This window comes from Rhinolophus ferrumequinum, chromosome 17 (genome assembly GCF_004115265.2).
Source record: "Rhinolophus ferrumequinum isolate MPI-CBG mRhiFer1 chromosome 17, mRhiFer1_v1.p, whole genome shotgun sequence".
Classification (NCBI taxonomy): Eukaryota; Metazoa; Chordata; class Mammalia; order Chiroptera; family Rhinolophidae; genus Rhinolophus; species Rhinolophus ferrumequinum.
In genome coordinates, this window is record NC_046300.1 from 49203395 (window position 1) to 49218364 (window position 14970).

The 14970-nt window shown below is 45.0% G+C and overlaps 1 protein-coding gene across 1 annotated transcript; it reads left to right on the plus strand.

Moving 5' to 3' along the window:
• The first annotated feature begins 25 nt into the window (after nucleotides 1-25).
• On the plus strand, nucleotides 26-13744 carry IL17RB (interleukin 17 receptor B). Its single transcript, XM_033132032.1, has 11 exons — nucleotides 26-199; nucleotides 2014-2038; nucleotides 2805-2945; nucleotides 4394-4521; nucleotides 4952-5078; nucleotides 6875-6922; nucleotides 8432-8574; nucleotides 8944-9012; nucleotides 10046-10145; nucleotides 11283-11381; nucleotides 12407-13744. Exons 1-11 carry the CDS (start codon nucleotides 140-142, stop codon nucleotides 12967-12969), a joined length of 1503 nt encoding a protein of 500 aa, XP_032987923.1. The 5' UTR covers nucleotides 26-139; the 3' UTR covers nucleotides 12970-13744.
• Nucleotides 13745-14970: the final 1226 nt, after the last annotated feature.

Genomic DNA, 14970 nt, shown 5'->3' on the forward strand with positions numbered 1-14970 from the left:
TCCCCACCCGGGGAAGGGGCGGCGGGGCCAGGGCGGCGCTGTGGGAGGCGGAGCCCGGAGGGGTGGCCCGGGGCGCCCGGATAAGAGCGCGGCGGGAGGTTGGCCGGGGCCCCGCGCGGTGGGGAGCAGTGGCCCCGCGATGTCGCTAGTGTTGCTGAGCTTGGCCGTGCTGTGCTGGGGTGCTGTGACCCCGGAGCCGGTAAGTCCCCGTCCGCGCCCCTTTCCTGCATTCCCGTCCCTCGAGCCCGACCCCTGACGGTGGCCGACCCGCCTGCTCATGCCTCTCCAAGGCGTTGGTGAAGGTCCGTCTAGAGGGGTACCTGCTCGGCCAGCCCAGCTGGAACCAGACAGGATGTACCGAGCTTCAGGCTGTTTGAGTCGGGGGCGTGGTAATCAGACAGACCCGGGCTCAAATGCCTCCGTGTGTTCTTATTTCAGTCATTTATGCTCACTGAGCCTCCGTGTTCTCATCTGTAAAAGGAAGCCTGATACCTAACTCTCCAGTGTCTAGTACTGAACAGGGAGCGACAGGGCCTGCAAAGCAGCAGCAAAGAGCCTGGCACATAGTAGGTGCTCAATATTGTTACTGTTTGGGGTTTCTTGAGGTCTGCCCACCTTTTGGAGCACAAGAACTGCTTCTCCATTACCACTCCTTTTTTTTGCCATGTTGATTCGCACTGTGCTGGGGCATCTTGGTAAGCTCCAGAGCTCTCCTGCAGGAGTTTCCTTTCTTCCCCAGTGCCTAGAAGGACTGAGGGAATCCTCTGGGTCACCCAAGAAAAAAATGCGCATCCACAAAATAGCATTTGAAATTATATCCTCACGCTTTTAACACAGCATATAACATAAAAGCATGGTGGCTACTTGTTGATGGTTATGGAAAGAAAAACCTCATTCATGTGTTGTGATGTCTTCAGCTACAATCCTTGCTGTCTGTCTCAGTTCGCGGCCCCCTTGGCCTTTTCCACTAAGGGAAGAATTGCTTTTGCAGTAGTTGCCATCAGACCAACAGTGAACTCTGTAAAATTCAGAGCTGTTGCTTTACTTCTTCCTAAAACTCCTCTCACAGCCCTTCGACAGAACTCAGCTCCCAACATGGTGGCTTATTTGTTTAAAATAATGTCTGATGCTATGCCTTGGAGTTCAGCTTTAAAAACACAAAGGTGAGTGACTGACACTTTCACTTAAATCCAGATTACTCAAACCATGAAAAGTCTTGCCTTCTGTCTTACAAGGTGTTGAGAAATGTCGAGGCTGAGAGGGATCAGCCTCTAGAGCTGGTGGACTTGTCACTAGGAACTTGCTGCTGCCTAAGAGTTAATATTTTAGGTCCAGTATTTTATTCCAAAACCAAAGTACTAATTGGTTTTTCTTATAAAAAGACATGAGCAGTAAACTCCAAAGGATTTAGTACTGGACTTTCTTGGACACTGATGATGCGTATTTATTTTATTTTTTTAAAGTTCTTTTAAAAGGATAACATGAAATTACAGTTGCTTTATGATTTTATGTGGTTCAGGTAAATTAGTCTTTTTGTATTAGAAGACGAGCATTTTAAAGAGCCTGGGGATGGTACCATGAACTGCATTCACAGCTTTCTTCTGTTCATCTTAGCACAGCCAGACTTTAGCCTGGGGAAAATAAAAATATACTGTGGACAGTCCTGAAAACCTACAGTTAAACACTGGAGGATGAAGGGGTCTTCATGCTGATCCAGTCATCCCCTGCTTGTAGCAGGGAAAGCCGAGGCCCAGCGACAGGTGGAGACCCACTGCTGGTCTTTAAGTGGGGCAATAAGCAGGCTTGAAGACTTATTGTACTGATAACAAATCTATGGTTCATCATAGCCTACAATGAGGCCGCTTAGTCTCCCCCAAACTGTGAAGTAACCAGCTCAGCTTTTCTTTGAGCATTTGTTACTCATATATGCATTTAAGGAAAAAGATGGTCTTTTGATTAATTTGGCTTGTGGTTTGCTGGCATTCAGCATGACGCTTGGTTTCTTTCTTGCAGACGATTCGGTGCGGCTCTGAACTGGGTAGGTACGCTAGGGAATGGATATTTGGGGCTTTACATTGAAATTGAAAGCACAGTTGGACTTCTACACAGCGTCTGAATCCAGGCAGTGGGTCATTGGAGACCAGGCTCAGTGTTCACCATTAGTTAGCTGATGCACGTGAAGCCTCTCTGCCCAATGCAGAGCTCCTGGTCTTTCAGATGGGCTGGCTTTCTGGCCAGTAAGAGGGGCATAGGCAGGGCGGGAATCGCTGTGCAAGGAAGAAAGTGAAGTCTGCTACTCCTCAGAGGGAGATCAAGCGCTGTGGGAGGGAGGTCACTTACAGTTAAGAATAGGAAGCAAATTAGAAGAAGTTTTTGCGATTGTAGCATTTGAAGAATGGGTGGACTTCTGCTCAAGAAATGTGGATGAAAAGGAATGAGCTGGTGGAGCGATGGTACCAGCAAAGATTAGGAGGTAGGAAGGAGTTGTGTGGGCCAACTGGCTGGAGTCCAGGCTGAGGCGTGGGGAAGGCAGGACTGATCCTAATAAACAGGTCAACTACGCTAAATACATACATACATACATACGCAGGCACCGGGAGTGGTCCCAGGTGCTCTGTACGTTGGGGCCAGAAGGTTGAGCATCACCTCGGCTACAAATCAGAACTGAGAAATGTCTGTCCTGCCTTGGCAGGAAGAAGAGATGAATTGTGAATGAGGGTTGGATCAGGGTGGGTCCCTTAGAGGAGATGGCATCGAACTGGGCGAGGGAGGGGTATATCACGGGCAGTCTCGCCTTCTCCCAGGACCGTCTCCAGAGTGGACAGTCCCACACACACTGACCCCAGGAGACTTGAGAGACCTTCGAGTGGTGCCTGTTATGAGCAGTGTTGCAATGGAAGACAATTCAATTTTAATGAACATAAGCTGGGTACTCCGGGCAGATGGTAAGTTTGCATCAGTTAAAGTTAAGCCCTAAAGTATCTACTTATGCAGAAATGTGCAGACTATATGGCCCATTAATTTCACTCCTAGCTATATACCCAGCAGAATATATACAAACGTGCACCCAAAACCACATAGTGGTACTAGAATGTTCATAGTAGCGTTATCCATTAACAAGCAAAAGTAGAAAACATTCAAATGCTTGACAGAATAGGAATCACACAATGGAATCCAGTGCAGCAATGAGCGTGAACAGTCCGTAACTACACACAGTATGGATGAATCTCACAAATGTAAGAAGCCAGACTCAAGAGTTATACATTCGTATCTGCATGAATGCTTACAGTTGTACATACATATGATTCCATTAATAACGAATACAAAACGAAGGGGTTAGGAGTCAGGATAGTGGTTACTCTGTGGTGAGTGACTGAAAGAAAGCATGAGGGGCGCTCCTGGGGTGTTTCTCCACCGGGGTTCATGAGTGAGAACAGTCACCAGGTAGTATATTTCTCATCTGTGTACTTCTCTGTATGTAATGTTATACCTCATTGACAAAGACAGGGGAAGGCCAGAGATGATTCCCCTAAGTTTAGCAAAAGTGATGGCTTAGGCAGATGACTTTTCCACTTCCCAAATGGCATTGTGAAAGTCCTGTCATTCCCCCAAGGCAGCTTGTGAGTTCTTTCCACGAACCAATCCTGGGGTACTAAGGCCCTCGTCTGTGGTTTCCACCCACTAAATTCAGTTAAATTCCCTCAGTCAGGAATCCAGGAGTGCCAGGCACAGAGAAGTGAGTCGGCTACAGACCAAGGGACAGTGTCAGGGAATCCGGGAAGAAGCTATGCTTCATGTGAGGGGGATGGAAGCAGGAGGAGCAGGAGAGGACCCTGTTGAGACCACTTGAAATTAGGTTATGCAGTAAGGCATTTGGCCCCATACCTCGGAGAGAGTGAGCTCTCATATTTATTAGCTGTTGTTATAGACGTAAGTTGGGCCTTGAAGGAGAAAGCCCTGGGGAGGCAGAGAACAGGAGGAAAGGGCATTCCAGGGAAAAGAATCAATGTGGATAAAAATGCGTTCGGAACAGGCACGGTTTGGGGATGACACTGGAGGGCTTTTTCTTTTGAAGAGACCCAGAATAGTGCAGAGCTGGAGTCACCTTTGCAGGTATCCTGTGAAATGCAGGCTCACCTGTAAGGAGGAAAGAACTTGGGCCTTGGAATTTGAATCCATATTCTGCCCCTGATGAGCTCTGTAAGCTTAGGCAAAGCTCCCTGCAATTCCCTAAGCCTCACTCACGCCGTGGGTCACCTGGGGACAATCATGGTACCTACCTGAAAGGGATGTTGTGAATATGAAATGAGATGAGACATGTAAACTCTGCAGCATCAAGTCGGCCACACAGCAACTACTGAACAAATAACTGCTCTCTTGTCTGTCTCGGTAGCCAGCATCCGCTTGCTGACGGCCACCAAGATCTGTGTGACCGGCAAAAGCAACTTCCAGTCGTACAGCTGCGTGAGGTGTAATTACACAGAGGCCTTCCAGACTCAGACCAGACCCTCTGGTGGCAAAGTAAGCATTTTGAGGAACTTGGCTAATTGTCATTTAAACTAGCCAGGCCCTCTGCATAGGGGTGAGCAGGCTGGTGAGCAGCTACAGCTTCAAACTTAGAGCGTGACAGTTGGGTTCAAAGCCCATTTTTGGCCACTTCTTTACAGTGTGTCTTGGGCAAGTCAGCATCTCTGGGCCTCAGTTTCCCCATCAGCAAAGTGACGGGAGCTGAACTTGAATTATATCCTGGCTGTAAAATTTTACTTCTCTGATTCCGTGAGTTAGGCTGAAAAATTGTGTGGGGCCCATTCCCTACATAGACATTAGCTAGAGACATAAGTTTCAGCAGTAGGTTGAGGAATGAAATTATAAATGAAAAGGGCAACACAAAGGTAATATGTTTCTGCATTGCAGTTTCAGAAATTCAGGGGTTCCTTGCTTTGCCTTTCAGTGGACGTTTTCCTACATCGGCTTTCCTGTAGAGCTGAACACACTCTATTTCATTGGGGCCCATAATATCCCCAACGCAAATATGAATGAAGACAGCCCCTCCATGTCTGTGAATTTCACCTCACCAGGTAAACTTCCTCACTCTCCTGTTATTCTCTGTCTTGCTGGGCCATTTGCTTTGGGGTATGTGGTTGGTACAGAGAAGCCAAGGCAGCCTGGACATGGCATTTGGCCTTGCCAAGTCTTGGTTTCCTCATCTGGAATACGGACACAATAGTCACTGCACCTCACTCACAGAATGGAAAAAGGGTCAAGTCGGAAAAAGCCCATTTCTGTGTGGCAGGCCCTGTGCTGGGCACCTGACATGCATCATCTCACTTAAGCCTCCAACCACCCTGAGACTGGGATAGCCCTGTTTTACAGATGGAGAAATCGAGAGCTTAAGTAACTTGGCCTGGGTTTTACGCGCAGTAAAAGTAAAGCTGCTGTTCAAACTCTGGTCCTTATTGGTCAACATATGTTCGCCACTCTGTCATGGATACAAGACGTTTGTTCCAGTCATGGCTTCCTAGCATGCTATATTGTTTGACGACGTGCTGCTGGGTCTCCGAGGATGTATAGACACCAGTGAGCTCGTCCCCGGAGTTGTCGTTGAGAGGCAGGGTAGCACTGAGATGAAAGCTGGGTTCTCTCCCCTGCTCTGTGGCATACGATCAGCTCTCCAGAATCACACCTGCAATGTCACACACACGGCTGTGGTAATGATGAGACAGGACCACGTGTGAAGGGTTCAGCGTGATACCTGACTGCAGCAGCGTCCACACTACTCCATCTGGGATGGGTCACCTGTTTTGTGCCCCACTTCTGTCCTCTGTCTCAGGCAAAGCTTTGGAGCCCAATGAGGCAATTTCCAATAGTTGTTCTTTGAGGTTGTGGTCCAGGCTATTCTCAGTGCCACACCACTTACTACACAGTAGTTTCCAGCTTTCTGGATGAGACCAAACCTCGTTTTTTAAAATATAAACATTTTTATTTTGGAATAACTTTAGATTTATAGAAAAGTTGTAAAGATAGTACGAAGAGTTTCCATATGCCTTTCGCCCAGTTTCCCTTTTTCATTAAAATATTGCATTACCACGGCACATTTGTCACAACTGAGAAACCAACATTTGTACATTTCTATTAACTAAGCTTTAGACTATATTTGGATTTCACCTGCGTTTCCATTAAAGTCCTCTTTCTGTCCCAGTTGCATTTTGTCCCTTGTGTTGGGTTTGTGACAGTTTCTTAGTCTGTCTTTGTTCTTCATGATCTTGACAGTCTTGAGGGGTACTGGCCAGGCGTCTTTTAAAATGTCCCCCAATCTGGGTGGAGAGAATACTGCAGGGGTGAAGCACCCTTCTCATCCCATGCTGTCAGGGGTGGGTGACATCACACATCATTGGTCATGCTGACTTTCATCATTTGGTTAAATGTCATCTGCCAGGCTTACCCGCGTTAATCGATTATTTTTCCCCTTCCCAAGTTTAGTTTTTGGAAACAACTCACTAAGTCTGCCTGGCCCTGGGGTGGGAGTGTGTGTGGAGGGATGAAGCTCCACCTCCTGGAAGGGGAAGTAATTTACACATATTACTAAACCCCATTTTTCAAGGATGGTTTGAATCTTCTCCTGGTGAATCATAGACACTGTTTTGATAAAAGCTGTACTTAAATTAGACTTTGGTGATCACTTCATGGGTAGATAATCTGTTTAACAACAAAATGCTAGTGTCCCATTTAAATTTGCTATCGTCCCTCACGTCTTGAATGTTCAGGCACTTTGTTACGGGTGTGGCAAGCATATATGTGTGTGTGTACTTGTTGGCAAGGGGGTGGAGCAGGGATACCTTTTCTAAAATGTAAAAACTTTCATTCAAATTTCCAGGCTGCCTAGACCATGTAATGAAATTCAAAAAGAAGTGCATTGAGTTGGGTAAGTAAACACAGCTTTTGCTTTTGTTGTTAGAAGAAACTCCTAACTTGAGCAGCCACAGCTCAACCCGTCTTCTATGAAGAAACTGAGGCTGAGGGTCGGGGTTATGTATCCACGTTGTTCAGGCTGATCCCCGGCCAGTGCTGTGCCCACTGAACCAGGTAGCCTGTCCAGGGAAGGACAGACTCTTAGGAGGTTTATGTAGTGAGCAGAAGTCACAGGAAAACACTACCCTCGTGGTTAAACTAACAGTTTTAGCCCGAACTGCATTTACAATGGTGCCGGTTAAAAGCCCTTCACGATCGGAGGGGAATCTGTATGTCCTTCCACCTGCTCAGGCACCAGTACCACTGATCTGTGGCCATAGGGACCCTGAGAACCTTGTTTGGATTAGCAGAGCTTCAAGGTGGGAGTGTTAGCTGAAGTAATGCCCTGGAAGCATGTTCTCAACCTGGGTCCTACGGAGCTCGTCTCTCACACTCCAGACTAGAACCTGCCCCTACCCTTTGAATTTTGAACTCAGCCCCTTTAGGATAAACAGTCCCAACTGTCCAATTTCCAAGGACTTTACAAAGACTTGTGTAAATTTCTGGGTAATATATGAGTAGTCTTGGGATACCTAGGAGGCTAGTAGTATTCGGGGGAATTGGTCCCTGTCTTTTAGGCACCCCTATCCCATGGGACATCCCTGTGCCCCGTCAGACTGAGCTGCACATGGTCTCCTTGTTGGAAGGCAGACTTGGAGCGTTGTGTCTCCTCTTGCCTCCCACCAAGAAGGATCTGGAGTATGGAAGACGCTCGGGGTGTGAGGAGGGCTGAGGGCCTTCAGTCAGTCCGAGAGCTGAACTCCTAAAGACGAGGGCCTGAAATGGTTTCCTAGATGGAGAAAATAATGCGTGCTATTATATATATCGTGTTCCTGGAAATCAACCTCGTGCTCATTTGCAAGTCATATGAATGAAACAACTGGCTTTTTCTCTGAGGAGACCTGTCAGGGTATTCTCTGAGCTATGAGGCATTTCCTTATTTCTTCATATCCAGTCAAGCTGGCGGAATGGTCTGCTGGATGAAGCTCCTGGAACCCAGAGTGTTTTATCAGTTGTAGTCCTGATCCTGGATTTACTTGCTCTATAATCTTAGACATGCCTCCTCTCCTAACCTGTGGCTCCTTCTCCCTGTCCTGGAAAGGAGAAAATACTGGCCCCAGCCCGTCCCTCAGAATGGAGGTTGAGAACAGAAGTGAGGAGTAGAACCCATTCGGTGCCTCCCACCACCCTCAGCTCAGGAAGCTATTTGAGCAAAGCAGTAGCTTGGGGTCCTTAAACTTTCTTGGGCAGCAACTCCTTTGAAAGTCCAGGAGCAATGATAGATAAAAAGCACACTGTGTGGTAGAGTCCATATCGCTCGGATGTGTGCCTGAGAACTTGTATTTGTTTCTGTCAAGCCCTTTTGGAGACTTAAATGAGGGAGTTTGCAACTTCATCCACGTGATTCTCTCTCGACTAATAGGAAGTCTGTGGGATCCAAACATCACTGCTTGTAAGAAGAACGAGGAGATAGTAGAAGTGAATTTTACAACCAGTACCCTTGGAAACAGATACATGGCTTTTATCCAAAGTAACTTTGTAATTGGGATGTCTCATGTTTCAGAGGTACACTTTTCCTTCATTTCCTTAAGACCAACCCCACCCTCAACCTCCAGAAAGGTGTGAATACTCTAGGATTCCCTGGGCACGTTCTCTTTTGAGAGAACACAGGCAGCACTGTCTGCTGTCCAAATGTGCTGGGCTCTTTTGATTAATTCAGCAAGGAAAAAAGCAAGTTCCTGGGGGCATCCCTGGAAATGTCCCTGTGAATGTAAAACCAAGCAAAGGTAGAGTTCAGAAGTATGAAATGAACCTTTATTCCTACAGTCTAATGAACAGAAAGTCATTTTGGGAGGAGTGGTTTCTTCATTGGCAGTGTTTGATCTACGCACTCATCTGGCTCATACTTCTTGATTTTGTTTCACTTCTCTGCAGCAGAATCAAGGAACTCGAATTTCTGTCCTAGTCCCAGTGACTGGGGAAAGCGAAGGTGCTGTGGTCCAGGTAAAGTTCAGTGTTGAGCTCTGGGGAAGGGAAGGGTACTGAGAACTGATTTCACCCCCACTCATGGCTTTTGATGAGTCCTTTCCAAGTTGAAGTAGGTAAGTTCTCTCCTCCAGTTCGTTTCCGCCCACAGCTTCGCATTAAGTGACGTCAGTGGGGAATCCTTGTCTCGGTCTTTACAATGGTGAGGTCGGGAAGCTGAACATACGGTTATGGTCCTTTTTGATTTTATTAGTGGCTATTGACTTTCCAGAGTGCTTTCATTTCCATTTTTTGTCACAGAGCCTCAGAGTAATTCTGAGACAGGAGTACCATTTCATTTTCCCAAGCCTCAGTTTTAACTGCAAGATGAAATAACAAAGGATGTAAAATGCGAAGGCTTCCTTTCCTGATTAGTGTAGGAACTTTGAAGGGCAACTGCCTGTCCTCTCAGGGCCTCCATTTACTCCAATGGACTAGCAGATACTGTCAGATCCCTTTCAAATCTGAGTTTATGGGGGGGAGGGGTGGCATCCAGGGTCCCAATAGGACACAGCCATACCCAAGATATAAGGAACTTTTGTTTTATTCTCTGGAACATAAAGGCCGTGCTTAGCCCCAGGGTGCAGATACCTGTCAGCATATTATGACTGCACCACCCTTTTCCAGGAAACCAGATTTCCCTAGTCTCCAAGGACTTACATGTCATAAAGCATAACAATAGCAGCTCAACTGCTGAGTTGTTTTTTGTTTGTTTGTTTTAATATTTGCATATAAGGATGTGACCTAACCCATTTAGAAATGGAAACTAACATATTAGCAACGTGTACAAAGTTTAGGTTCAGACCCCAGGAAACTTAGGAGGTTTCAGTCTTGGGTCACTGGTTGGGATTTTAGGGCTTTGTTATATTAGTGTGACCAAGGGGGAAAAAAAGAAGTATTAGTACAAGGTGGGGGTGGGAGGGGCAGGGTGGAAACCAGAAAAAAAGGGAAGTTTTGGTGGGAATAGGAATAATACTGAGATTTTACTCTGAAGCCTCTCATTTTTCTTCAGTTGACTCCATATTTCCATACTTGTGGCAATGACTGCATCCGACGCAAGGGGATTGTTGTGCTTTGCCCACAAACGGGTGCCCCCTTTCCTCTGGATAATGGTAAGTGCCCCGTCATTTTCACAGGATGATCAAGGACACACTGTCACCACCCCCCATTCAATATGTGACAGGGTTATATGTAGGGGAGTGTGAGGGAGAGTCCCTGCCTGCGTATGCTGAACTGCTGTGCAGGGAAAGATGTCATATCTGTCCCAGGGAACCTGTAATCTGAATAAGAATCAAGGTTTTATTTCTACAGTCACTTCGAGATCCTTTACAAAGCAGGACATACACAAGAAGGGGCAAAAATAAACAGTGCAGAATGGGTGTTCGAAGTGCCACAAAGATTTGCTGAAAAAAGTCAAGAGCATAAAAGGACTGAGAATATCAAAGAACAACACACACGTCACTGCATTGTGATTTTCTTACCAGTCTCGGTGGCCCAGGCCTACCTGTTACTGTAACCTGATGGGGTCACGTCAGCACATTTGGATAATAAATTAGGAATATTGGCACCAAAAGACACGCCTCCCTGGTGTCTGAGGACAGCATGTTCTGGAAACGTGTCTCTGGACTTAGAGATGTTAGTGTTTTCATTACAGATGAACAAATAAAATATTCCGGAACCAGCCCATGGGTGGGGTCCAAACTTGGAACGTGTTCTTCTTAGAAACTCAGCCAAACCAAGTGCAGACAACCCAGGTGCCTGACACTCCTGACTCTATGTGCTCTGGGACCTGAGTGCGTCTGTGCGCCTGAGCTTACCCCGTCGTCAACTTTCCTGTGAGGCGGTGGTGTCACCCCGACATTTTCAGTCTTAACAGCCTTTAAAAATGCCATCTATACATACTATGTGTTAAGTAGTTGCACTCAGGATAGCATTAATTCGTCAAAGAACAAAAAAAGAGAACATAAACTCTGGTTACCACAGTGCAAATGCCTGTGTAAATATGGAGTAAGAAGCCAAAGTGACTGTAGAGGACTGTTCTTAACCTTCTGCATCTCGTATCCCTTTTGAGAATCTAATGGAAGATCTGGATACTCTAGAAAAACACACCATTCGGCAGACCTCTTAGAGACCTACTGACCCTTGGTTTAAAGGGATCTAAACAAAGTATAGAGTGAAAATCTTAGTTTCCAAAAAGGAGGTAATTTGGTTTTGTTTTGCCGAAGGTGAATAAGCTTTGTTTTCTCCAGACAGAAGTGTGTTGAGTGGCTGGATACCTCTTCTCCTCCCAGCTCTGCTGGTGGCCACATGTGTGCTGGCAATTGGCGTCTGTCTAAAGTGGAGGCATGGTAAGGGTTATAATGCAGTTCTTTAAAGAAACCTGAATGTGGGAATAATACTTTGGATTTGTTTTAAAGGAGATTCCTAGGTAATCACATTTTGGCATTAGACAGGAGTCAGCTAGCATTTATTTAATACCTTAGAGCCCTCCCCAAAAGACTAATATAATTAATGACTGGATCACCTCTGCTAAGGTAAAGCAGGGATTAGGACTTGTCATCCGTTATTTTTACCATTGAGGCATCTACAAGTACTAAATGGGCACAAGATAGCTAATAGTAAAGTGCATCTACCTGTGAGAGGTGCTCTGTGCTGATTCCTACTTTTTAAAAATAATTCTTCCAAGGGCGTAAGAACAAGTCACTTGGATTCGTATACTCTAAGGAGCTCCCCAACTCTGAAACACTGAGGATTTGAACATAGAAACCAGAGTATTTATACAGATCCACCGCTAGAGGGCAGCATACTGAAAAACCTCCGCTTCCCTTCTCCACATGGAGAAAAGGAAATAGAAAGGCAGCCTTTGGGTTGTCTGTGATGTTGATGGTTCAACAAGAGTAATCTCACGCTCTAAGCTGCGAAAGGCATGCGGAACTCTGACCACAGGAATACTTATATTTAGAAGATGCTGTTTGGCCTGTGTTAATTACAGTACATTTAAAGGTCCTTTCTGCACGTACAGGACAGTATTCCAGTTGATGGGGCACCACTTAACCTTATGGAACTAAAAAGAAGCTCCCACCTGCAGGTAGTAGATGGAACAACTACTGAGTTGACCCAATTCAAAACATGGCAGAGGTCAGGTTGTTCCTGTTTATACACAGCACTGAAAATACTAAAGTTACAACAACCCACCTAAAGCAGAGTACTTCAAGCCTAAATGGTTTCTATGAATTTACTTGAAAAGATATGGCTTGATTAGGAGAACTGATTTAGTGATAAGGACTTACAAAAGAAAGCATTTACAACATCTTTTGAGTGAAAGCCTGCCAGGTGCTGTTCGTAGATAACAAATGCTTTTCTCCCCCCACAGAAAAGTTCAAGAAGACTTCCTTCCCTTCTGCCATGCTACTGCCTCCCATTAAGATTCTTGTGGTTTACCCATCTGAAATATGTTTCCATCACACAGTTTGTTACTTCACTGAATTTCTTCAAAATCATTGCAGAAGTGAGGTTATCCTTGACAAGTGGCAGAAAAAGAAAATAGCCGAGATGGGTCCCGTGCAGTGGCTTACCACTCAGAAGAAAGCAGCGGATAAAGTCATTTTCCTTCTTTCCAATGAAGTCAACGCCACATGCGATGGTACCTGTGGCAAGAGCGAGGGCAGCCCCCGTGAGAACTCCCAAGACCTGTTCCCCCTTGCTTTTAACCTCTTTTGCAGCGATCTGAGAAGCCAGACCCAGCTACACAAATACATGGTAGTCTATTTTAGGGAGGCTGATACAAAAGACGATTACAACGCACTCCACGTCTGCCCCATGTACCACCTCATGAAGGACGCTGCCACTTTCTGCACAGAACTTTTCCATGTCGAGCAGCATGTGTCAGTGGGAAAAAGGTTTCAAGCTTGCCACAATAGATGCTCCTCCCTGTAGCCCACCCATGAGGAGGAGAGAACTTGAAGCTGTCCTACTCCAGTTCTCCAGAGTGGGAGAGGAGGGAGCATCTGTGATGATTCTGACGTTTACTTGTAGGGAACATTGTATGTGTATACCTGCTTTAGCAATAGGACTCATAACTGAACACGTATGCCTTAGTCCAGTAATTAAAATTTTTATACCAATAAAACTGTTACAAATATTACTAACTACTGCTGTATTAACTAAAGAATAGAAACTAAATTTATAATTACAAAGCTAAATCAATTTCATACCTAAAAATCAAGAATCGTTATAATGGAAAACCATGACTGTTCTGACAATGCAATGATAATGCATTTTCCAGCTGACATCCAGTCTTGCAGAGTCCGTGCCCTGCACTGTAGGTAGAATTGTTTAGCACTGTAACATTCTGGTTAACTAACGAATGCCAAATTTAAGCCCTCATTAATTCACTAACTTTTTAGGTAAAGAAACATCCCTCTATAATACAGCATTTATTTTTAAGATAACAAAAATAGGGAATAACAAGCTGAACCTGTATGTGTAACCACTTGTAGTATTTGGTATTTTCATAGGACCTTCCCTCTCTGAACTAGATTCATGTCCTATGTGCCTCTTGTACAGATGATTTTCATGAACACCAAAATACATGACTTGTACAACTGATGGGTACTTTTTTCCCAGTTACCTATTAGAGATCACTGTCAGAGTTCAGAGTTTCTTGGTTATTACGTAACTTTTTCATGTACAAAAATAAAAATAATTCATGTTATGTTTGAAGTTAGCCCTCTTGAAGTAATCTTTTTATGAGTTATAATAATGGTTTACTTAAGAAAACAATTATGTGGTATTTTAAGCCTTCCAACTTTTTATTTTCTGAAAAGCGTCTTTTTTTTTCCTACTGCAGAGGTCATCGAAAGGTAATTTATTTGAGCATAAGTGCTGCTCTAAATATGCTTACTTCTTTCACACAGTGCAACAGACTCTGCTCTGCACTGTGGGTCAGTGTCAGGGGGATGACTGCTAAAATGTACGTGTAGGTGACCTGTAAAGGGCCATGCCACTCCCTCTAATACATGTCCTACGGATAGAAAAGAAACCAAAATAAAGAAGCAGAGTGAAAACTCACCATGTCCAACTTCATAAGCAGATACTTAGGAATGGCTGAGGCAATATGTTTAATGTGGTAAAGCTCATGTATTTGTCATAATCGGGATTCGTGCTTAGAAGTGCCAGTAATAGAAGACGGACACAGCTTATGTCAGAACTTAGACTAGAAACCACCTTCCTCTGAATCAGCAATATGCTGATGTGAAAAACTTATAAACTGAAATACATTATGCTTTTAGAACTAGGTAGCCAATACTAAATTGTGTTGAAACAGCTCACAAATAAAATGAACACTGTATAAATTTATTTTGTTAAAAAATTTTCAAAGAACATACAATTTTCAAATTGAAGGCACACATCCCAAATAGCACTAGCAAGCTAAAACCCTCTTATGCTGGTGGGGTCTCCTTTGTTCCTAACTTACTGGGCAGATGGGACTGTTTTATTTATGCAATATGCTCTGGTACCAGCATTTCTCCATGTCCTTCTTCCCATCCTATTCTTTCTATATTCCACTCTTCACCCTTAACCGACCCTACTTTTCTTTTCCCCAGCCTGACCCACATCTGCAGTTCTTGACAAGTGAGATTGTGGAAGCAAGTGCAGCAGGGACTGGCAGGAATTGGGCATTCTTCCGACCTTTGAGCGTCCAGGCTGTGCTCACTGGCTCCTAGCTCCCGACAAAGCCTCCTCTTCTTTGGCCAAGGGTTCATCAGGCTTCATTAAGGACTGGACCACTGGTGGTAATAGCTGTCTGTATTGTTTAGACTTTGCTTCAGATTGTTCACAGATTAAGGTCAACCGATCATACTGAACACAAAGAACTCCAAATGCTTTCAATGGGTTCTTCAGGTGAAGGGAAACAGGCTTGCTGATTAAGCTAGT